The sequence below is a fragment of the Ictidomys tridecemlineatus genome, chromosome 6 (assembly GCF_052094955.1).
Source record: "Ictidomys tridecemlineatus isolate mIctTri1 chromosome 6, mIctTri1.hap1, whole genome shotgun sequence".
Classification (NCBI taxonomy): domain Eukaryota; kingdom Metazoa; phylum Chordata; class Mammalia; order Rodentia; family Sciuridae; genus Ictidomys; species Ictidomys tridecemlineatus.
This window is the reverse complement of record NC_135482.1, coordinates 66703834-66727020: the sequence shown is the minus strand read 5'-3', so window position 1 is coordinate 66727020 and position 23187 is coordinate 66703834. Positions and strand designations below refer to the sequence as shown.

Here is a 23187-nt window from a genome sequence, read left to right as displayed (position 1 = left end):
CAGTCTCTGCTTGGTCCTTGGGAGGCGTTCGTGGGGGCTGTGGGAGTGGTAGAAGGGTTTCTCTAGCCGAGTAAATCATTTCCTAGCCTGCCCAGCCAGGGAAAGGAAGCCCAAGGCACAGCCTCAGCAGCCCCTTCAGGGACCCGTGTCCTCTCCCAAGCCAGGACAGGTGGGAAAGGGTTGAGCACTTCTTCCCTCCACCCTTGCTAGGCTGCTCAGGGCTAGGGGCCAGGCTGGGAAGAATGGTGGACTCAAAGCCAGGAAGGCAGGCACTGGCGCCTCCCTTTGCTTACACTGGATGGGCTTGTCCTGGCCTGTTGCCTCGCCCATTCTTTCTTCTCATCTCATATATGCTAAAGAAGTCAGGGCACATTAGAGCAGGAAGGAACCAGAAACAATGCTACTTCTGGAGACTTGTACTGATAAACAGAGGTCTCAGGAGGTGATGTGACAGCTGAGCTCCCAGATGGGACTCAAGCCTGGGTGTGTCTGCTTCAGGACCCTTTGGAGGTGCACTGGCTAGCTATGTCTGAACACACTCCCTCTTCCTCCTACCTAGTTCCTGGATCCATGTTTCCACCCAGGGCTGCTTCCTCTTTCTCACCCTGTGGTGGAGAAAGCAGGGGCAGCTACATTGTGTTCAGAGGGCTTCTTCCTGCAGGGCAGTCGCCATGTAAGGGCAAAGGGCTGGAGAGGAGGCTGAGCCCAACCTAATTGTGCCCCTTCTTGGCCTGAATCAGATGCACATTATGCTTTAGAGCCATGTACCACGTGCTTACCCACTGACAGCCACTAGTCATCTCCAGGAACCCTCTCACAGGTACTTTAAAGCAAATAGAACATTTATTGTTCAGATTTTTTTTCCTTTTTTTTTCTTTTTTACAAAAACATGCAGACATACACAAGGTATGGTGGGTCCTAGGGAAGACATGCATGCACACGCATGCGTGCATGCATGCACACACACACACACACACACACACACACTCACACATACACACACACACTCACACATACACAAATACTTCCTTCTTGGCCCCAGGCAGGGATCCCAAAAGCCTTGAAAATTTTGCCAGGGCAGTCTGTGTCTAGTCTCCTGCCCTCTTCCCCCTCAGCCAAGCCAGTTCTACATGGGGCAGAAGTCAGAGCTGGGGCAGGAGAGACCCCAGAAATAGGCTCATGAAGGAGGGCAGTGACTGAGGGATCCCTGGGGGTTGTGTTGTGCTTCTGAGGGGAGATGAAAGTTTGGCACCATTGGATCAGGAAGCACAGGGCTCTGAGAGCACCTGTCTACTCCACCAGGGCACTGAGATGGTTGGTATAGGGTGGCTTCTGGCAGGGACAGTGACCAAATGGGAGGTCTGCAGGTGACTGCTCTCAAGAGAGGTTTCAGAGGAGCTTTCAGTGCCCAGTGGTGCAAGAAAGCTTCCAGAGGCACTGGAGGAAGTAGGTGAGAGACAGAACTCCCTCTGCACTCAAAGATAGGGGTCTCCTTGCCACCCACCTCCAGCCCACAGAACCTAGGAAGGGCCACCCTAGCTGAGGTCAAGTTCACATTTCTGCATGGAGCCTGGGACTGTGTGCAAAGACTGGGGTCTGGAGAGCCAAGTATAGTGGTTAAGGGCAGGCCCACTTGTGCCAGTCCTCCTCTGTGCAGTCCTGAGGCATGGAGGCCACAGCTGGGGGCCCAGACACAGGAGGGTTAGACTCCATTCATAAGAGCCCTGCTAGGGCCTGGCGCACAGCCTGTCTGCTTTCAGGGTCTTCTCTGGTCCCCATGCAGTAATCGTCAAGGCAGTTCTCAAGCCTTGGGCCTTCTCAAGCGCCCATGCAGTAACTGTCAAGGCAGGCTGTTCTCTGACCCCAACAATCTGTGCACAGGATCTAAGAAGACCCAGGAATAGGGCTGGTGGCAGAAGTTAGGAGAGCCATGTCCGAAGGGTAGAATGGGTGAGCGAATGTGTTCCAAAGTCTTAGAGATTCATAGGTTCTTCCTCTTCCACCAGCTGTTCTGAGGGCCTGAGGGAGGGACGAGGGCTTCAGGCACAGCCTTAGCAGAGCTTCCCTCACAACCCTCGTAGTTGGGTGGCTACATGGGGTTTTGGAGTCTTCAAGTTGGGAGGATCTGAGGGGGTAAAGAGACCATGGGACCAGGAGCAGGGGTCTGGCATTACCTCTCCTCCGTGAGGAGGCCCACAGAGAGGGAAGCCAGCGCAGTCACAGCTTCTACTTCTTCTGCATCGGCCCCTGGCACTCTGGGCACCCAGGAGTCTGGACAGGAGGCCAGGCGCTGCATGCAGCCCCAATATTTACCTGAGACAAGAAGCCAGGTCAGAAAGGTTGGGGAAAACAGTCCTCCCACCCTGCATCCCAGATCAGACATGATGCTAGTGGCTTGGGCCCAGAGCCCAATAGTGAATGAATCCTCAGCTTGGTATTGGCTCTCTTCTTGGCCCCCTCCCCCAACTCACCCCTCCCTCCACAGCTCTGAAGGGTAAGAGCAGGTTCAACATGGCTATGAGGTATCCTTGCAGTTGCCCAAATCTTCCCCATCCCCACTGACTAAAAGGCTACCTCCCACCATTCCCCATATGTATGGGGATCTTGGAAAGCACCAGAAGGGCCCATTTGCCACTAGGATGGGGTCTCTGTCAATTATCTCATACATCCCTGAGCTCTGGCATCCTGGAGCACAAGGTCTCATACAACCCCCACCTGTGCTCAGCCCCACCCCCAGGACAGGGGAGTGTGGACTTGGGAACACGGCAGCCCTATCTGGACCATGGGAATGCTCATCCTGCCCACAGCTGTGAGCAACACTGGACATGGAACAGTCTAGCACAAAAACTTAGGAAAAATTTCGGCACTTAGGAAAGCTCCGCAAAGGCTCAGCCATGTCTATAGTATTTTGTACACCTCTTTGGCCAAGTCCTTGATGTGGGGACTCTATTTTATTCATTTTTTTTATCCCTAGCATAGATCATGAAGTGCTCAACGTATGTTATGTTGAAGTTGAAACTTTAAAGTGCTTTCCAAATATGGGGGTTATTCTAAAACCCCAGCTCTAAGCATGTAGAACTCCCAAGAACCCTATGGCCAGAACTGAAGGGGAGGGATAGGAACCAGCCTTTCAGCAAATAAGGCCTGAGTGTTGTTGTCAGCCTGGCCCTGGTGCAGGGCTGTGGCGAGAGATGTGAGGCCAGTCCCCTCCTTGAGGAGGTCACTATCTGGTGGGCCCTGCTGGGTCCATCTGGAGAGCTAATGGGAGGCTGCCCACCAATACTGCTGAGTGTTTTGCAGGAATCCCTAGGATTCTGGTGTCTAGAGTCATTGGAATCCTTGGGATCCTTTCCCCTGGGGGTAGTAGATCGCTGAGCTTCTCCCAAGTTTGGGATCAGCAGGTGTCCTGTCACACACTCACTGTGCACCCGGATCACGGCTTCCAGAGAGCGGATTGCATTAAGGTTGGGTTTCTGTTTCCAGCCTTCTTCTGAAAGGGGATCCACCTACAGAAAACAGTCCACCAGTCACCAGTCTCTCAAGGACTTACAGGCCCAGCTCTCTCCAGAAGGGCCCTCGCCTTCTGGACAAAAACAGGTATCTGCTCCTGGCTCTGCCCAAGTGAGGAGATGCTGACCCCAGATCTGACTTGGAAAGAGGCGTCCACTGTGCCTACCTCATTCCCCTGCCCTATCTGTCTGCCTGCTCTTGAGAGTAGGCCTGTGAGTGCCTACCTCATTCCCCTGCCCTATCTGTCTGCCTGCTCTTGAGAGCAGGCCTGTGAGAGCTGGCTCACCTGTCCTATAGCAGCAAGGGGCAGGGGCAAGAGGCAGCTCACCTTGTTGCCTAGAAGAGCAGCCACACAGGCCTCAGAGGCATCACAGATGGCTGTGAGGTCATGGCCACCCTCCAAGGCCAGCACCACTGCACCTCCTGCCAGGTTCATCAGTTGCTGCGTCATGTACCCAAAACCTAGATGGTTGGTTAGTGGGGAGAAATAGGAGGGAACAGGGATGGAGGAGAGGTGGACCCACTCTCCATGTCTGATGTTTCTCTGCTTGCTTCTTCCATAAATAAGGACTCAAAGGCAAAGTGCTTTCACATGGAATCCCATACAAATCCTATCACGGTGCTTCATCCAGGGCTCAGAGCAATTAAGAAACTTGCACAAAACCCCATGGCAGTAAGTCACAGGGCTAGGGCTCGAACCTGGGGAATCAACTCCAGCCTGAGCCTTTTTCATTGAGCCACACCACCTCTTCTCTGTCCCCAGGGCCCATGACCCATCAGGCTGCATGTGTACCCTCTGTTCTCCGGACACTGCTCCTCCCCATCCTCCCTCTAGAGGAACTGACAGCCCTGCTTGGAAACCAGAGTTGGGGCGCGGAGTTCTTTGGCTGAATTTCCATCTGTTAGATGTCAGTCTCCAGGGTCAAGGCCTCCATGATAAACTGACCTGGTCCTGAGAAGGGATCTGGGCTGTGCTAGGCTGGGAGATCCCAGTGAATTCCAGGGCCAGCTGCCATACTCCAGTCTTTGCACTCAGCCCTGGGCTGGCCACTGCCACCTTCCCCTTTAGATGTGGGCAGTGCATCCCCCCCCACCCTCTCCATCCCATACAGCCTGGCTCTCATTCCCTACACACCCTGCTGGCTGGGGCCCCCTTACATTTGGCAGAAACATGATAGCCACCCAGTGGAGCTGGGTGACCCTCAGCAGCATCAAACCCAGCAGACACCAGGACCAGGTCTGGAGAGAACTCACGGGCGATGGGCATCACGACTATCCTGTGAGGTTGCAAGGAGAAGAGGGGCCTGGCACACAGCACAGAGAAGCCAGGGCCAAGGCCGAGGCCCTGCCTATGCCAGCCCTCTCCTGCCAACTGTGCTGGGGGCATCCTGCTTTCAGGATTCCAAGACACTCAATCTCCTAGCAGGATTTAACAGATCCCTCTGATTTCCTTGATCTTGGCTGGCCACCATGTCCCTGTTATACACAGCCTGAGAACTCAGTCACACAGGGAAGTTAGCTAGCAAGAGGCAGAAAGGGACCAAGGATGGGCACCAGATGGGAAAAAAGCATAATGTGTGTGTGTGTGTGAGAGAGAGAACCTTTAGAGGGCAATGGGCAGGGCCACAGGGAAGGGACAATCTCACAGCCAACTGAGCAGGACTCTGGTCACTAAGCCTTGGGCACTGAAAATGATCAACACCCCACTACTTGCCACTGGAGAGCTGACCTGGGCAACTAGATCCTCAGGTACTAGGCCACCAAATTCCCCGTATCCTTTCTCCTGGAAGACTCCCAACAGCTATACCCCTCTAGCCCTGATGCAACTCTGGGGTACATTTTGGTCCATTCTTTAAAAAGCCCTGGGCACAGATACCAGGAAGTCCACCCAGGGCTCCTATGGAATTAGCTCTCATGGAGAATATCTCTAAAATGTCTGGAGATCTACTTCCCAGATCCCTTTCCCTGAAGGAAGTACAAGGGCCCAGAGTGAAAGAGGTAAGGGCTCCTGACAGAGCCTGAAGCTCTTCTATCTAGTTTTTTGAAGTAGCTCCTTCAATATGGCCATCATCTCTTTTCTCTTTTTTCCATAGTTTTTCTCCTCTCTTGCTCAACGCCCACCTCCTCCAGGCAGCCTTCTTTGAATATGATGTCTCTGCTCCCTACACTCTGACCATCTCCTGACACTCAGCTCAACACTGGCTCTTGGTAGTGTGTGACTTAAAATTTTAAGTACTCTTAGACTTTCTCATTGTGTGCATCTCATCTTCCCATTAGGGCTAGCCTACAGCATCTAGTAACGGAGTAAGGACAGGCGGACATGCCAGCTGATCACCTCCAACCTGGTGCTGGAGAAGAAGGGGCAGGGCAGGGTGGCCTTGCTGAGCTGGGCCTCCTCTGGGTTCCCAGAGTATTTTTACCTGAAGGCAGCCAGGTACTCAGGATCCCCTATGGGGGGTTCCAGGCCTCCAGCCCAGGCCACGTTGACATTGAAGCCCTCACCACTGCCAGCCCCCACCTGGGAAACAGGACAAGAGAGACATGAGGAGAGCAGAGGCCCAGAAGAGGAATCTCAGGATGCTGGTGCTGCAGGAAGAGCTCGTCAAGACTCTTCACTTCCAGATGGGGAAACTGAGGAATGGAGAGGTTAAGCAATCTGCCCAAGATCACATAGCTCCCATGGCAGGGACAGGGCAAGGGCAGGAGGAGAGTCCTGATGTGTGTTTACCTCTTCTACAGCCCCACTGCCTGGGAAGAAGTTGCCGTCATCATGTCGATGCAAGGAGATGTAGAGTACACTGGGATCCTGATAGAAGGTTTTCTGGGTGCCATTGCCATGGTGAACATCCTGTGCAGGGTGGTGGAGATTAGGGAAGTTCCAAAAGCAGAGAAATGGAGGCCAGGATGTGTTGGAAGGATTTCAAGGTTGGTGACCATTCTGAAGGTCAGGACCCTAGACCGGGAGTTAGGAAACTAGGGTTCCTAGAGCTACATGGTTGAGTAGCCCCAATTACTCTATGGAACCTTATCTTTCCATGTGGAAAGACGTTCTCTATGTATACATATATATGAGTAATATATAAATCATTTCTTTCTACCTATCTGCCTTTCTATCAATCGAAATAGATATCTAGATATCAAGATGGCTAGCTAGGGTAGGCCAGACCACAGGAGAGAGGAGTGTGTGGGGGTGAACCAGTATCAGGTAAGGAAAAAGTACAGAATCATGCTCATAGTCCTACTGCATCTTGTCCAAGTGTGTGATCAGAAACCAAGCTCAGTGACAGAGGGTCAGGTACATGAGCCCAGTCCCATCCCTCCTAAGAAGAACTGGGTCCTGCACTTGACTCACGGGACCATGCATGGGGTCAAGTGTGCAAAGTTCCTCCACTATTCTCAACTTCTACTTTCACAGCTGTCGGTGCAGAAGAAATGTATCTTAGTTGTTAAATGCATGTACTCTAGAGCTAATAGGCCTGGGTTCAAATCCTAGCCTCACATATCATGAGGTGAGTGAGTGTGCAAGTTACTTCATTTCTCTGTGCTCACTTTCCTCATCTGTGAAATGGGTTATGGTCAGGATCAGATATAAAACCAGTGTCTGGATGGGATTAGTGATATAATGATGTTCTCTGATGTTATTGTTATTGTCACTACACATAGGGAAAATGCAGAAATCACTAGATCTGCCAAAAGAAGCCAACAGAGACCAAAAGACAACACTCAAATGGAGCTCCTACCCACCGTGGGTGTGTGTATGGGAGTCCCAACACTGTCTCCTCTGGGCCTTCCAACAGCTCTGTGATATGATGCTATCTATCTTCACCCAAACTTTGCACAAGAGAAAACTGAGGCTCAAGGAGGCTTAATGCAGGCTCAAGGCATGCAGCCACAGCTCTCATGTCAGGCTCAGGACTCCTTCAGTGAGCCTTTGAATCTAAAGGTGCAAGGAGCCAGGACCTACCCAGTCTACAATGAGAATCTTGCTGGCCTTGCCCTGTTGTTGCAGCTGCCGGCAGGCTATAGCCACTGAGTTGAAGAAGCAGAAGCCCCTGTGAAAAGCAGAGCAGGTCCTGTTAGCCCATTCATTCCCCATGCTGGCATCTCTCCAGTTCCCTATCCCCCAGCACCTAGCGTGGCCCAGCCTATGAGAAGGCTCTGAGGGCCTGTCCCCACCTCATCCCACCCAGGCTTCTCCCAGTCCTTACATAGCTGTGGAATGATCTGCATGGTGTCCTGGGGGCCGCACCACAGCAAAACCATTCTGGAAAGGGAAAGAGTGCTTGTCACCAAACAGCCAGTCCTTGACCTGCATCTGCATAAACCTTCCCCCAGGGCCCGGTCTCTTCTGAGAAGTGGCCACAGTGCAACAGCTGCCAACATGTCTGACAATGTCCTGGCTGGTGCTGAAGTGGACCAGGCCTTGGCCCCCATGCTGGGTGTCCACTGCTTTTAGACTGAACTTGAACAGAGAATCCTTCCCTCTTGTGTTCTGGTGGTAATCACTTGGCAGTGACAGCTACTGAGTGTTGTGTAAAAATTACACACCTGGCCCTGTGCTAAACACTTTCTATGTGAGCCACAGGATAAACATCATCACCATTTCCAGTTCACAGATGAGGAGGAATCCAGAACTTAGGTAAGTTAAGTAACATGTCCCAAGATGCCTGGTTGTAAATGGTGGAGCCAGGATTTTAATACCAGAGTTGTGCTAATTGCAAAACTTGGCCAAGGAGAGCTGACACAGAGCACACTGTAGGCTATAAGGTCCTACATGGCAGGCATGTACACCTCCCTAGAAGGTGCCCAGCTTAGAGCAAACAAGCATGACACTAACGGCTGTAGAGCCCCTTGGCCCTACATAAAAGCAACAGGCTAATGCATGAGGTCCAGAGATGGCCTATGATTTATCTACAGCCATGCAGTGGGTCTTAAATGGTCCTGGATGATCAGGACCCTGTGTCTCTAAGAAACCAGTGTCCAGGGGCAGAGTGGCTTGATTCCCCAAGTAACACAAATCTCAGGTTCAAATCTTACCCTGCTCCTCAGAGCCCTCGATTTTGCCTCCCAAACCTTGTGGCAATATCCAAGAGGAATGAGAGGTCAAGCATTCGGGCTCTGAATCCCGCTTCCCCATCCTCTGCCTCCTCCACGGTTTGCCTGCCTTCAACCAAAACCTCCTACCTTTAGCTCACGGGAAGCCACTTTGAAGGCGAGGTCAGTGACGCTGCCAGAGGCCCAGCGGGCTGCATTGGAGGAATGCAGCTCGTTCCAGATGGTGTCAGTATCCACCTGTGGGGGCCAGAGTCAGAGCCCGCATCATCCAAGGCTTCCCACAGGAGCCAGCACCCAGTGGGGTGGTACCCATCCCACGGCCAGGACCCCAGGGGCAGGGAGCTGGGCAGACGGTGCTGCCTCCCCAGTGCCCCACCGCCCAAAGGCAAGGCCTCCTGTGTCCCCCAATCCCAGCAGGGCTTCTCCTTCCCAGCATAAGTCCCAGCACCAGCCTATTTGTGGCCAGCATTCTGCTGGCAGCATCACGCCTGCCTCCCCGGTCAGGGGAGGGGGCATGGCGTTACCTGGGCGGGATTGGGGTTTGGGCCGGGAGGGGGTTTTAAGCCCCAGCTGACTCTGCTCAGGCCCTGCGGGACGGTCGGAGCTGGAGGGGCCGTCTGCACCACTGTCTTCCACTCAGGGCCCCTAGCCCAGGCTGGGAGGCCCCCCAAACCCAGTCCCTGGGCCTCAAGGCTAGGGAGGGGCCGGGGGGCATGATGGGGAGATGGGGAGGGCGAGGCGGACCAAGAGAGGCGAGGAAGGCAGAGAGAGTCGCAAGAGGCTGGAGAGAGAGAGAGAGAGAAGGACAGAGAGGGAGAGGAGGGAGGAGAAAACAGAAGCAACAACAGTTGGAAAAACCAGAAAGTGGCAAGAAATGGGGAGTTGTGAACAGGGCACTGACTGGCTCCCAAACAGCCCCCCACTACAGCTCCCATTTTCTCTGAACTTGACCTCCATCCCCTGCCTTCACACACCATGCTTGATACCACCACAGGGAGAGCCTTGCCAGAGCAGGCAGGAAGCCCTTGACAGGTGAGGAGTGAAGAAGCAAAGCTGGGGGTCGGGGGGCTGTGTCCCGGCTAGGGAAGTTCCTGGATCTCCAAGGACACAGGGAGAACCACCTCAGCCCCACACTAGGCAGCCCAAGGACGGGGACTAGCCTGAGGCCACTGTGACTGCTGACAGGCCCACTGCAGGGCAGACAAAGGAGCCTGGGGGCTGGCGTGGAATGGCTCATGCCCAGCCACTGGCGCCTTAATGAGAGGGGACAATCTTAAGCCCCAATTTTGGCCTTGCTCTTTGGGCCTCAGTTAATATCTACCAAACATCTTCTAAATAGGTGGAGGCACTGGACTCCACAATCAGGGACACTGATGGACCCAGGATACACCCATCCACAAGGAGATTCCAGCCAGCAGAGGGGCATCATGGGAAAGTCCCTGGCCCACCAGGTCTGGCAGGACCACAAGAACAGCCAGTGGGGGCTGGGCCTGGGAAAACTGAAGGGAGGAGAGTCGAGAACACTAAGCAATGCCCACTGTAGACCTCTGGGCACACTTACCCCAACCCCACCACAGGGCAGCATCACAAACATCCGCTGTGCCAGGAGCCCTGTGGGGAGAGGCCCAGTCCATGTGAGTGTGGATGCTTTCAGCCTCTGGTGTGGCTGGGAGCAGGGAGGCCCAGAAGAGGCCAGGTAGGAAGGTGTTGAGGGAGAGAAGCCGGGTAGGGAGAGGAGTAGCTGGGCAGCAGAGGGATGGGAGCAGTGAGTTCAAACGGGGATGTCCAGGAGGCTGGAGGAGGCCGACCCGGCAGGATGGAGAAAAGAGCATGGGAGTGGGTAAGGTGGGTGTGCTCGGGGAGATCTGGGGCCAAGCACCATCCATCTCCTACCTTCCAGCTTCCCATTGTCCAGTTTGAGGCGGCTGAGTGGGTTGGTGCCATAGAGGAGCACATGTCGCTCAGAGTGGACTGACTGCAGTTCCTCCAAGGAGGCCTTCCGGCCCCGAAGACACTGAGGAAGAGCCCACAGAGCTCCTAAGCCTTTGCCTACCCCTCTGCTTCCATGGCTGCCCTCTCTCATCTCTCACCCTTTCTTCCCTCCCTTTACCTTTACCTCCTCGGGCTCTGAGACCCCCACCCAGCCTCCTTACCTCACACTGGCTCCGGAGGCCTCGCTCCTGTAGCCGGGACCAGATGCTCTGGATGCGGCCAGCGTGCTCTGGGTGCCTGCTGTTGTCTCCACAGGAGCACTGATGCTTCAGCATGACTGAGTCATAGACCAGCCCTGCCGGGAGCAGGGTTCAGGGCAGGTATGCCAGAGAGCACCCCAACCCCCCCGACAGTGAACTACTGACAGATCACCCGGTGCCCACATGGATCCACCTAAAGTCAGGCATGGCACCACACACCCCGTACAGACCAGCATTCCTCATCCTGCCCCGCTGCTGAGCCCTAACCCTGCACCTCCATATGCACAACTCCACGAGTGCCGGGGCAACTGGACAGCCTGATGGACAAATCAACACAGGGCCAGCCAACAGAGCTGCCCCACGGCCGCTGCCTCCCCACATGATCCATCACATCTACCATGCCCTCAAGGGCTCGGGGAATAAACAGCCAGACTGACAGCAGGCATTTCCCTCTGGGTATCATGAACCCAAAGGCCACTAAGGGGGAGCAAGAGGAGAACGAATTCCCAGGGAACCCCCAAACTGGGAGCTAGGTACTCCACAATAACACAAGGCCACATCATACAATGACCACAGCTCTGGAGAGTGACTACAGCCAGCTCAGCCAGCTTTCCCAACTGGGAATCAAAGTATTCAGAAAAAAAAAAAAAAATTTTCTAGGTACTGAACATGTACAGACATTTCTTCTTTGTCATTATTCCCTAAACAATATAATTATCTATCTATTTGCACAGCATTTACATTGCAGTAGGCATTATAAATACTCTAAAGATGATTTAAAGTATATTGGGAAGGGCTGGGGATATAGTTGAGTGGTAAAGCGCTTGCCCAGGATGCATGAGGCCCTGGGGTTCAATCCACAGCACCACACACAAAAGAAAAAAAAAAGAAAAGTAAGTGTGAGGATGTGCACAGGTCATATGAAAATCCTATACCATTTTATATAAAGGTCTGGAGCATCTGTGGACTTTAGTATTCTTGTGGGGTACGAGGTAGGTTTCTGGAACCACTCCACAGGGACCAAAGAATTATTTCAGCCTGTCCCAGGGGAAGCTTCTAGAGTTCGGTAGAGTACACTTCTATGGCAGGGTATCTGCATATCTTGGGACACCACAGACCTTCAAAATGCTCAGACCGTTTGACCCAGGAATGCTACTCCTTAAGAATGACGCTCAGAAAATAATCCCAAGATGAGTAAAGACTTATGCATAAGATAATTAAAATGAGGAAAAATGAATAACAATCTAAACATCCAACCAATAAGAAATAAAATAAAAATAAAACCCTGAGATGAAATAAAAGAATCTCAGTTTTGAAGGTTAATTATATCAAGACTAACTTAATAAAGCAGGGTACAAAATCTAGTCAATGTATTCATGGCACCTGCACAAGTGCATCTAGCTAGAACACAGCCTGTACTGACATATAGCAGAATTTAACATGAGTGACTTCTGGGTGGTGGGACACTACTTAGGAACTTTTATTTGATAATTATGCTTTTCTATATTTTTCAAAATTTCTGAAATGCTTTTGAGCTTTTTAGAAACAAAACAACAGTAATAAATAACATTTTTGAAAGTGGGTAGACATGGTGGCAGGGGACTCAAATTCTTATACTGGCCTGCTTGTTACATTACTAGAGGCTTGTCACAGGTTCCCTGAGTCTTGGTGTCCATGAGTAAAACAAATACTTGTCTATCCACCTGCTTCATGGGAGACTGTAGGGGTCCAGTCAGACTAGGAAAGCACTCTGAAGTCTCTAAAAATGTCCCAAGTGCTATCATGTACAGACAGGGACTCGTGTTCCCAGGCCCTTCCTTCTGCCCCGCACTCTAATCCTGGCTTACCTGTGGTGAAGGGCAGGGTCCTGGGGGGTGCCTCTGGATTGGTGAGGACTCGGGCCTGGCAGGTGGGCTCTGGGGTCGGTAGAGAGGCAGGTGCAGCTGGGGAAGACTGAGTCCTGGACAAGGGCCGGTGTCTGCCCTGGGCCAGAGGAAGCAGCACAGAGTCCCCGATGCTTCCCCGGGAAAGCCGCCCAGCCAGCCGCTGCTGTTCCCAGAGCAACATCTGAGGGAAAACAGGGGCCTCAGTCTCTAGTTTCTCAGAACCTGCTCCATCTTCTCCTAACCAAAGTCTTAGGAACCTCCAGGAACACCCCTTTCCTGAAGAGATTCCAGGATGCATCTAGCCCTGCTTCCCACCTAGGCTCTGGCCTTTGACTCTCTGAGACTCCTGCCCTCAACAGGCCCCTTGAAGACCTGCACCCGAGATTGACCACCCTGTTCCACCAGAGCTCCCTGGGCACTTCAGCTCACTCTGACCAGGATCTCCTCATCTACAAGGGCTATGCTAGAACACAGGGACTTGCAGAGGCACTGTACATAAATGGACTATTATCAAGTATTATCATGAAATTGTGTCCTCCACCAAATTCATACACTGAAGTCCTAATACCCATGACTTCAGAAAGTAGCCTTATTTAGAGACAGGCAGGATCTTTGCAGAGAAAATCAAGTTAAAATAAGGTCATTAGGGTGAGCCCTAATACGATAGAACTGTTGTCTTTATAAAAAGAAAAAAAATTTGAACACAGACTGGGGGAAGACAGTGTACAGGGAGAAGACCACTGTCTGTATGCCAAGGAGAAAGTCCTAGAACAGATTCTCCCTCACGGCCCTCAGAAGGAAACAATCCTGCAAAGACCTAGATTTCAGACTTTCATGATTGCCTATCTACCTCCCTTCCCCATCTTAGGCCAGGCTCTAGGCCTTCTGACTACACTTTCTGACAGGCAACTTGGGCACAGCCATACCTGCTGGTGCTGTGGAAGAGAAACGGGGCCTCTGGCTTCAGGCTGCCCATGGCTTGATTCCCTGTGTTCCAGGACATCATCCACCACCTGCCCTACTCCCCGGCCATCGGTCTCTAGGTCCTCAGCTGAGGGTATCTGTTGCAGTCGGGGCTTCTCACTCATCTTGGCTGGCCTCTGGGGAGGTGAGATGGCTGGCTAAGAAGCCAGGTGGAGCAACGGGGGTGAGGTGGGAGGTGGTGAGCTGGGCAGGGCAGCCATTCATCTTGCTAGAACTCTGGTAGTCATTTTCTCTTTTGCCTCCCAGGTTCCTGCCCTCCATAAGCCCCCTTCTTCTTTCCCAGGATCCCAGTTAAGCATCCCCTCAGTCCCTCCTCTACCCAGTTCCTCTCACCTTGATCAGCTGGATGTGAGGTTTGAGCCGCTCCGGGCGGGTCTGCAGGGGGCCCAGCAGTGGGGAAGCAGTGGCACTGGGGGGCAGGGGCTCTGAGCGGGTCCAGCTCAGAGGCCAATGGAGGCCTGACCCAGAGAGCCGCTCGGTGGTCAGTAGGGACTGGGCTAAGTGGAAGGGCAAGGGCCCAAGCCCCGGCACTGGAAAGAATGGGGTGGGGCATAAGGAGGGAACCATGGGGAGCCAGGGAAGGAAGCAAGGGCATGGTGGGGGCAGGGGCTTGGCAGGGAGACACACAGGACTAAGTCTGGAAGGATGGATTCCCTCCTCAAGCGTGGCCCTTGGCAGGGTGCAAGATCCAGCCCCTTCCCAGGAGAAGCCGTAGGACTCACCAGTCAGCAGAGGGGTGTGAGAGACTGAGGGATCCAGAAGGAGAATGGGCTGCAGGCGAGAAGGCAAGGTGCCCCCAGCCTCCGGCTCCAGACCATGGGGCAGGAAGAGGGGAGCATGGGGGCTCCCCAGGACTGGACGAGGGCCCAGAGCTGGATGGGTCCTGCGGTCACCATCACCCTAGGGGAAAGGCAGGGAGATGTCATGGGGAGAAGATTCCAGCAGAGGACTGTGAAGGTGATGGGGTGTCAGACAGTAGGACAAGGGTGTGAATGAGGCTGGATGAGCTTGGAGTGAGGGAGAGGCGCCCAGCCACTCACCCTGGCAGGGGCGGGCAGCCCCAACGTGATTGTGGGCAGCAAGGACACTGTCGGCAAGGCGAATGGGGCCAGAGAAGTCTCCTGCAGCCGCAGCCTCTGGCCCAAGAGCGCCTGCCATGGGGAGCAGGGCGACGGGTCACCGGTCCCAGACCTCTACCCCTGGCACGCCTTTCCCAGAACACCCAGGAGGCCCTGGTGGGGGCTGCCCAGACCCTGTGGCCCCAGGCCAGATTGGGCCACTTGCTGGAAAAAGGCTGAACCTCAGAAGTGCCCCAGGGAGCCCAGTCCCCACAAGGCCTTACCTCCGAGCCCAGGACAGGGTTGGGGCCATGCTCGCTGTCATTGGGGGAGCTGCACCCTGACGCAGGCGTGCTGCTACTACTAGGGGAGGAGTCTGAGGGTTGGGAAGAAAGGGAGGTGTAATCAGGGCCAAAGGGTAGATGCAAAGGCATAGTGTCCCCTGGTGCAGGATTCCCAGGCACCACCCCTTCCCCAACAGGTTGCCTCTGCTTCCTGACTTATTCCCTGACGAGCAGGAAGATGGAGGGCCACAGCTAGGCTATAGCATCTTGGGCAATTTTTTTGAAAGGTGCTCCCTTTTCAGACAAATGTCAGTTTGCCCAGCAGGAGCTGCCTATCAACCCCAACTCACCTCACAGTGGGTGTGTGGGACACAGTACAACACACTTGGTAGCCCCCAAAGGGAGACCCCTGTCTACTAGGGGTAGGGGGGACCCAAAGGGTCAAGATCAACTAGGGCCTAGGACAACCCCACCCACTCTGCTGGCCCTCACCTCCGAAGGTCTCTGCCGGCCGTCGCCGGAGACTGGGTGGCGCACTCTCTTTTCTAAGCAGTGGGTTCTTCCTCCGCTCCAGGGACTTCTTAGGTTTGTAGCGTAGTTTCAGGTTGGGCTCAGAGACTGGCGGGGAGTACCAGCATTACTCAAGCCCTAGGGCAGCCACCCTTCTCTCCTCTGCCCTTAGGTCCCTCCCCTTCCAGCTATGTAAGAGAAAACCCCACAGCATGCTGTTCCTGCCCAACCCAGCATCCCAGCCCTCCTGGCTCTGCACTACTGACCCAAATTCAAGGCCCTTCCCCTAACCCTAATCTGAAGAGTTCCTGTCTGTCTGTCCAGCTCACCTGTTTTACGCAGGGGGAAGTGTTCTGGGGGGTCACTGGGCAGGCTGGGAACAGGAGGCAAAAAGCTGCTGAGCATGGAGCGGGCAGCTCCTTCTGTATCCAATGGTTCAAGGGTTCTGTGGAGTGAGTGCCAAGGTGCTTCAGAGGGGCGGACACCCAAAGGCCCATAGAGACCTCACACTGCACAGCCGCCTTCCTGAATGTGGGCCCTGGGACCTGCCAGGGAGGCAGAGATGACAGGGCCAGGCAAGAATGGGAGCCATCTCCAGGTGGCAGCAGTGGGCTACCCATGCTACCCAGCAGCCATAATGCAGACCTCCAATCTAGGCACAGAAGCCAGAGTCTGGGTGCTTGGTAACAGGCCCACTAGGGACTTAGTCCCCTGCAATAGAAACCTGCTCTAGGAACTAGGGCATTTTTGTGCTTAGGGGAAAACAAAGAGAGACAGAGTCTCATGTGCAAAAGAAAGCCCGGATGGAGTGTGAGTATGTGTACAGGAAGGGTCTCAGGTGAGAGAAGGAGAGAGAATAAATGGAGAGAAGGCAGACATTGGTTGAGGTGTGTCTGGAGGTGCATTATGTGTATAGGAAGGGTGATGGGCCCTGGGGAAGAAAGGGGGTTGACAGGGTAATATGGGGGTGGGGGAAACGTATGTGGGAGGAACCCGAGGGACAGGTGGGGACAGGGAGCTACCTGTAGGGAATGCTGGGGCTGTTGGGATGGACTGTTCTCTCCAGAGCTGCTTGCTGTTTCTTCAGGATCACTTCTGCCAATTTCTGCTTGACCACGCTGCTGGCTACAGCACCTGTGGGGCAAAGGGTCAGAAGTGGGCTGGGAGAGGGGAAACAAGTGGCCTCCCAGAACATTCTCTGCCATTGCCCTGTCCACATCTCCAGTACACAGTGTCCCAGGGACTCCTCAGGCAAGAGCCAAGCCTAAGGCCTCACCTCTCCCATGAAGCCTACAGACACCCCCACACCCACCTCCATTTATAGGCAAGCAGAGAATGACCCAGCAGCTGTGACCCTCCCATTTAACGCTTCCCAGGCCCAAGGGCAATCATGGACACCCAAGTGGGGGCGGGCAGAGATCCCATCCTTACTTCGCTTGCTCTTGTCCTTATTGAGAAGCTGCCGCAACTCTTGCTCCTGCTGTGCCCCCTGCAATTCGGGCATCATCGGTGGGTCCATTGAGAGCTGTGGGTGGGGCCAGCAGCCCAAGAAGAAGCAGGAGTGGAGGCCTGAGACTGGGGTGGAGGAGGCTGCAGGGAGAGAGGGAGGGAAGGCATGTGCAGGGAGCTCCGTCTTTACCCTCATGGGCTCGGCTGTGCGCTGCTGCTGCTGCTGCTGTTGCTGCTGCTGTTGCTGCTGTTGCTGCAGGCCTGCTAGGAAGAGGTGGCGATGAAGGCGCTGAGGATGCTGCAAGGCCAGCAGTGTGGGCTCTGGCTGGGGCTCCACTGCGGGCCGCTGGCCCACTCGCAGGTCCATGGGCTGGAGCTGAGGGCTTGGCGTGTCTGCACGGGGCGTGGGGCAGCCTGTGGACAGAGGGGCAGGGTCACTGGAAAGCTGATCTCCAGAGACTTGGGCACAGGCAAACTCAGCAACAGCAAAACACCTCCAATGGGCCTTTTCTCTTCTTAATCCTGGCCTGCAAGTAAGTGCTATCAATTCTATTTTGCCTGTAGGAAAGGCAGTCATAAAATTACAAAGCCCCTCTACCACTGCATTAATCACTCCTCCCCAGGCCTGGGCTGAGGGCTATGGGGATTCACTCACACTGCATCACTGCTGCAGCGGTACATTCTAGGCTCCACCCTCTCCTTCCCTTCCTTCCCTCTGGAATGAGGGGGTTTGCCCAGCTGCCCTCTAATGGGTTAGGCTCACCAGCAGAGATCAGACAACAGACCCTAAATTGTGACCTCTTGTACTCTGTCGTGAGTCCTGGGATTCAGAAGTGATGGCTGGGGCCCGTAGCCAGCCCTAGTTGACCACCCTGGACCTGTTCCCAGTGTGGAACACTGTTCCCAGTGCAGCTTCCCTCAGCTCATCAAACCCACATGCTCACAGAGGCTGCTCCCAGCCCCTCCAGGCCAGCTCTGGGCCTGGCCTGGTGAGGACAGCAGGCTCAGCTGCCTCTTCTCCAGTGTCCTCTGCACCCACGCCAGAAGCACCCTGCCAAGCCCGTGGGTGCAGGGGTTATTTATAGTTAGCCACCAGACCAGGGTCCATGCCAGCATAGCCAGCTGGGCCAGGCTGCACTGAGCAGCCAGAGACTTGGAGATACTGGGAAGTGGAGCTGCAACAGGGGATTATCCTGGGGAAGGGAAAGCAGGAGGAGGTGGGAGCAGGCCATTCCCACTACAGGACACACCATGAGGGAAACTTCCCCAGAGAGCCTCCTTCAGGCATCTCTTTATGGAGCAGCCACAGCTGTCCTCTGGGCCTGGGGCTGAGGGGACTAGAAAAGCATCCTGGCAAAGTACCAGTTAGGGAAGCAGGAAATGCAGCCTCTAGGACCAACACAACCACTAATCACGGTCTTAACATCTGTAGTGCACCAAGTGCACAAGAGTCAGCAAAATCTGTCATCTCATCACCTCCACCTGTCCTGGGAGGTCATTATTACTATTCTGATATGCCAGATGAAGAAACTGAGGCCCAAACATAAAAGGCCTGTCCAAGGTCACCCAGCTAGGAGCACGGTGAGCATGGTTCCCAGTCTTGCAGAAGTCGGTGCTCTATTTTCCACCAACTTCCAGGAAGTCACCTCCTTTGGAGGGGGTTTTTTGCTGCACAAAGGAAGAGAGGCTGACAATAGGTTGTCACTAAGGGAAATCACTCCAACACTATGACATAGACTCAAGAGGGGCAAAGTAAATAGATACCCACCACAACTCTCCAGATATCAAGAAACCTGAGAAGATGGGTGTGCATCCAGATGTGGCCACAGTAGACAATGCACAGCTTTGTCCCACTTCCTCCTGCTCCCACCTCCTCCTGCTTTCCCTTCCCTAGGATAATCCCCTGCTGCAGCTGTGTCCTCACTCCTCATTCATGTGGCTATTTAGGAGTCTAGAGTTCCATTCTGGTTGAGTCTGGGTCTCCAATGCCAACACACTCCTGCTCTATGAAAGGTCTCAGTCCCCCGAGGTTCTGGTTTACTGGCTTCCTGGGATGACTCCCCTAATGATACAGGGCTTAGGGGAAACCAAGGTTGGTCACCCAGAACTAAGGACAGTCGCTTCAGCCACACACAGGCTAGGAGCAGTTCCCCAATAGTTGCCCCATTCCTTACTCTCAGTAGCACCACCACCTAATGAGCAGAAGGCTGCTGAGAATTTAGGAAGGGCTCTGCCTAGAGTCCTGCAGAGCCTGTCAGGGTGATTTAGTATTTGAAGACTTGATAATCTGGTCCTAACTCGGCTTCTCTCAACTTGGTCTCCTACATCTGAACACAAACCCTCCTCCTCAGCTATCAGCTTCCACCCTGTAACAAGCCCAATACAGAATGTCCTCTGAATTTTTTCACAATGTCCTCCTACTAGTGTTGTCCTCACACTTCTACCTTCTACCTTTTCAAATCCTACCCATTGCTTAAAGCCCAACCAGTGTCTTTCCTCTTCCCTGGACCTAGTGCAGAGCCCAGAGTCCCTCCCTCTCAGATTTTATGTTCACTGCTCCCTGGCATGATAGGCACTTTGTGGGCAGTCCCATACCTGAGTTAAGCTCCAAGGGCAGAACTTGATTTTGTGAATTGCTCATTATTCCCAGGCCTAAAATAGTACCTGGCAAATGATAAATTCAACAAACATGGAATCAATGAATAAATCTCTGTATCTCTCCTAAAATGCTTCAGAAGGTACCCTGGCACAGTGATGGGGCTCATTAAAGATTTTGGAATGAATGGATGAACTCATGAATCAGATACCTCTCATTGGATATTCATCACATATTGCATTGTACTATTTTTTCTCTCCTTTCATTTGTGTGTTCTGTCTCCCCAACCAGCCTATAAGCTTTAGGACAGCTGGGACTGAAGCAAAGATCCTGAGTTCCATTCTCCCTTCCATACCAAATTACTAGGCATCAGGCTGTGCATTCTGAGGTGTCATTAAGGAAGAGAAAGCCTCAGACCTCTAGTCCCAAACTAGCCCTGTGGGCGTGTCCTAAACCAAAGCAGCATCAGAAAGTCCACTGGATTTTTTCCCCAGAGTGGCCTAATAACAGAGGAGGTGTGGGCCAGCAGGGAGGACAAGGAAGAGAACCTTCTCACCAAGGCAGAGGAGTCTTTTCTGTTCCACTGGAGCAGCCTGGGGCATCTTCCCACCCCTCAAGGTCTACCATGCCCTCCCTGCAGGGTCAGCTGGGAACTGAACAAGTCAACAAACAAGGACACACCTCGCCCAGTGCCTGACGTGAGGCAGGGGTCTGAGAATAAATATTAGCTTCCTACTTTCTTTCCTGTTTCACTAAACCCAGCCAGGACAAGAGGAGCATCCCGTCTTTCCTTTTCCTGTTGTGCTTCCCAGCACTGCAAGCAGCCTGGACCCAGAGGTGCCTCTGATTCCATTCCTCCCCTCCACTGGAACCCCAACTTTCCAACTCCGGGCCATCAGCCAGATCTCTGCTTTTCCAATTCCTGAGTCTTCACACCTCTTATGTCCCTTCCATCCACTTCTACCTCCCACCACAGTGTCCCTCAGGCCTGACTCTTACCTGTGCCAGGAGGACTGAGGCAGTGGGCACCCGGGCTCACCTGGGTCCCATCTGTAGAGAGAAGAGAGACACTTTGTGGGCAGTCCCATACCTGAGTTAAGCTCCAAGGGCAGAACTTGGTTTTGTGAATTGCTCATTATTCACAAATTGCTCATTATTTGGGGGACAACTGGGCCAGAGTGAAGGAGTGCTGAGAGGGGACAGGGAAGGGACAAAGGAGTAGAGAGGTCCACGCCAGATAGGCTCCCTGCTGCTGCATGCTGACTGAGAAGATCTCCAGCTCCCTCTTCTTCAGTCAACTACCGAGAGTAACTCAGATACCTCAGTCGCTTAGACCCGGTCCACAGCAAGAACTGAAGGAGGTCCCGGCTCACCCAGCAATGCCCTCAGCCTGCCCTGATTCAGTCAGATACAATCTTCCCTGGGCAGCCACATCAGGCTCCCATAGCCTGAAGGGAAAGAAACAGACTGGGGGGGAGAGATAGGAGCACAGGGTGAGGAAGTCAGCAGGGAGTAGGGGAGACCAGGCCTGGAGAGGAGAAGCAGGAGCTAACAGGCTTTCCAGGTTCGAAAAGAAAGGAGCAGGCAGGAAGAAAAAGGTTTCTATAGTTGTGGAAGGACTGGGTTATGGCCTGGAGGGCCGCCTCTGGTGGAACCTGTGAAGTGGTTGGATCTGGAACTGAGGACCCCACAGTGGGGACCCCTTTACTCCTACTGCCCCATCCTATGTCCAGCTGCCTCTGTTGCCCTAGAGAAGAGGCCCACCTCATTCTCCTTCTTGGATAATCTGAGCTCCTAGGCTCCTAAGTCTAACTCTGGCCTCCTATCCCATCAGAACCTAGGAATCTAGAGTAGAGCCCAGGGTTGGCTGGCAACAGAAATACCCCTGAGTTGGGCTGATAGAAGACAGAGGTGAGTCCCAAGGCCACCTGTCCAAGGTGGACATCTTTCCCTCCTGCCATCCCAATTCAGGGACAAGGACCAAGAGGCCAGCTGGAAGAGGCATTTGGGGGACAACTGGGCCAGAGATGGAGGAAATATTCCTTTTTTTTTTAATCCTCTTTTTTTTTTTTTAAGTTGTAGATGGACACAATAGCTTTATTTTATTTGTTTATTTTTATGTGGTGCCGGGGATTGAACCTAGTGTCTCATGCATACTAGGCACGTGCTCTACCACTGAGCCACAACTCAGGCCTCAGAAGATATATTTTCTGAAGCGCAAGCAGAAGGTGGTATGCTCTAGACCTGAGCTTCAGGGACAGTCACAGTTCCTCTTCCAGAGCTGAGAAAGGAGTACTCCATGTAGGCAGGCACTGTGGGGGAGGGGCAGCTCCAAGCACAGGGACTCCCACACTTGTGCCCTCAAACACTAGTGCCCCATTCTCTTTGGTTGGTTGATGAGAAAGTTCAGTCAGGACATGTCATCCCACCTATTCAAATTCTGCCCGAGCCCATCCCCTCTTGAGGATCACCCTGACCTCTTCTCACTTCCCACAGATTTGCTCTTTGTCCATCGCTTCACTGATCATGGTCTTGGTGGTGTGACTTGTCAAGAGTATCTGCCCCTGATAGCTTGCTGGGCACAAGGCAGGCCCTGATGGTGATGGGTGAATTGAACATATGACAGTCTCCTGACTCCCTTCCTAAAACATGGCAAGAATATTTCTCAAAGTTTGTGATCCCCAAGGAACACTTACGCTAGAGGCAGACTGCCCTCCCCCTGTCATGGTAACCCCCATCCTGGGTGTCCTAGGACCTCTTCTTTCTTCTGTGGTACCTGGTCCCCCAAGAGAGGTCTCTGGTCTGGCTCCCAGTGTACTCCCAGAGACCATGTCAGCCCTCAAGTCCCCTGCCTTCTGAGAATTCTCTCCCACTTTCCCTTTAGTCCCTCCCCAAGGACTGGTTAGCAGCCTTCACGCTTGGGAGCAGAGCCAGGTTCTCTGTGCCTCTCTCCCTGGTAACCACAGATTCTGGACACCAAGCACTCTCTGGATAGAAGAAAAATTAATGACCCTGAAGTGTGTGTTGTCAAAGGAACTACTTCCAAAAGCACTTCCTAGAAAAAAAGTCTTGCTTCTCCTTCCATTCCCTGGCTCTGGGCTGAGGGCCTTCAAGTTCAGAAGAGCACAGCAACTGAGACAAGACCTTAAGAACAGCTCTCTTTGTGTCCCAGAAAGACAAAAAGCATCTCATGGCACCCGTCAGTAGACAAACTGAAATGAGAAAGCAAAACCCGCATTCAGGTTCTGGCTTGAGTTTAGGAACAACCCCCCACCCCTTCTCATTGACCTCACTGCCTCTCTTAGAGGGCTGTTAATCACTCATTTGGGGTCAGACCAAAATAAAATGAGGAGTAAATGGACCCAAGGGACCAAGAACACTCACTGCCCAGGGTTGGACTCTTCTCCACACAGCTCTCTGCAGGTTGAAGAGCTCTCTTTCTTAGAATCCTGGCTACTCCCCATTTCTATCTTCTTTGGAAGCAACTGTGTACAGTTTAAGAAGTAGTTTACTCAGTATTGGGCATCTGGGCCTACTAAGTCATCTTCCTAAATAAACCAAAGAACCTGATCTCACCCAGAACCAAGAGTCACAGAGTCCCTGACCTGCATGTTTCCCAGCCCTTGAATACCTTCAGAGTAGACATAAACAGCACAATCTACC

The 23187-nt window shown here is 53.3% G+C and overlaps 1 protein-coding gene across 11 annotated transcripts in view; it reads right to left on the bottom strand.

Annotated features, from left to right (window-relative positions):
* Window positions 1-824: 824 nt before the first annotated feature.
* Hdac7 (histone deacetylase 7) overlaps window positions 825-23187 on the bottom strand; it is a 37061-nt gene continuing 14698 nt past the window's right edge. For 2 of the 11 annotated variants that reach the window (XM_078014811.1, XM_078014807.1), the window contains exons 2-26: window positions 20524-20574; window positions 17119-17342; window positions 16911-17004; window positions 16502-16613; window positions 15809-15924; window positions 15462-15587; window positions 14970-15061; window positions 14668-14778; window positions 14350-14527; window positions 13961-14157; window positions 13570-13764; window positions 12605-12824; window positions 10719-10852; window positions 10459-10579; window positions 10127-10176; window positions 8695-8802; window positions 7719-7774; window positions 7475-7562; window positions 6239-6358; window positions 5931-6028; window positions 4669-4787; window positions 3839-3972; window positions 3422-3506; window positions 2175-2313; window positions 825-2019 (exon numbers count right to left, since the gene is read on the bottom strand). In XM_078014811.1, coding sequence (XP_077870937.1) covers window positions 1974-2019; window positions 2175-2313; window positions 3422-3506; window positions 3839-3972; window positions 4669-4787; window positions 5931-6028; window positions 6239-6358; window positions 7475-7562; window positions 7719-7774; window positions 8695-8802; window positions 10127-10176; window positions 10459-10579; window positions 10719-10852; window positions 12605-12824; window positions 13570-13764; window positions 13961-14157; window positions 14350-14527; window positions 14668-14778; window positions 14970-15061; window positions 15462-15587; window positions 15809-15924; window positions 16502-16613; window positions 16911-17004; window positions 17119-17342; window positions 20524-20574 — 3014 coding nt within the window. In that variant the 3' untranslated portion in view covers window positions 825-1973. Of the gene's footprint in view, window positions 2020-2174; window positions 2314-3421; window positions 3507-3838; window positions 3973-4668; window positions 4788-5930; window positions 6029-6238; window positions 6359-7474; window positions 7563-7718; window positions 7775-8694; window positions 8803-10126; window positions 10177-10458; window positions 10580-10718; window positions 10853-12604; window positions 12825-13569; window positions 13765-13960; window positions 14158-14349; window positions 14528-14667; window positions 14779-14969; window positions 15062-15461; window positions 15588-15808; window positions 15925-16501; window positions 16614-16910; window positions 17049-17118; window positions 17343-19523; window positions 19593-20523; window positions 20575-23187 lie in introns of those variants that run through there. The other 9 variants (XM_078014808.1, XM_078014806.1, XM_078014805.1 and 6 more) reach the window with 9 other exon arrangements.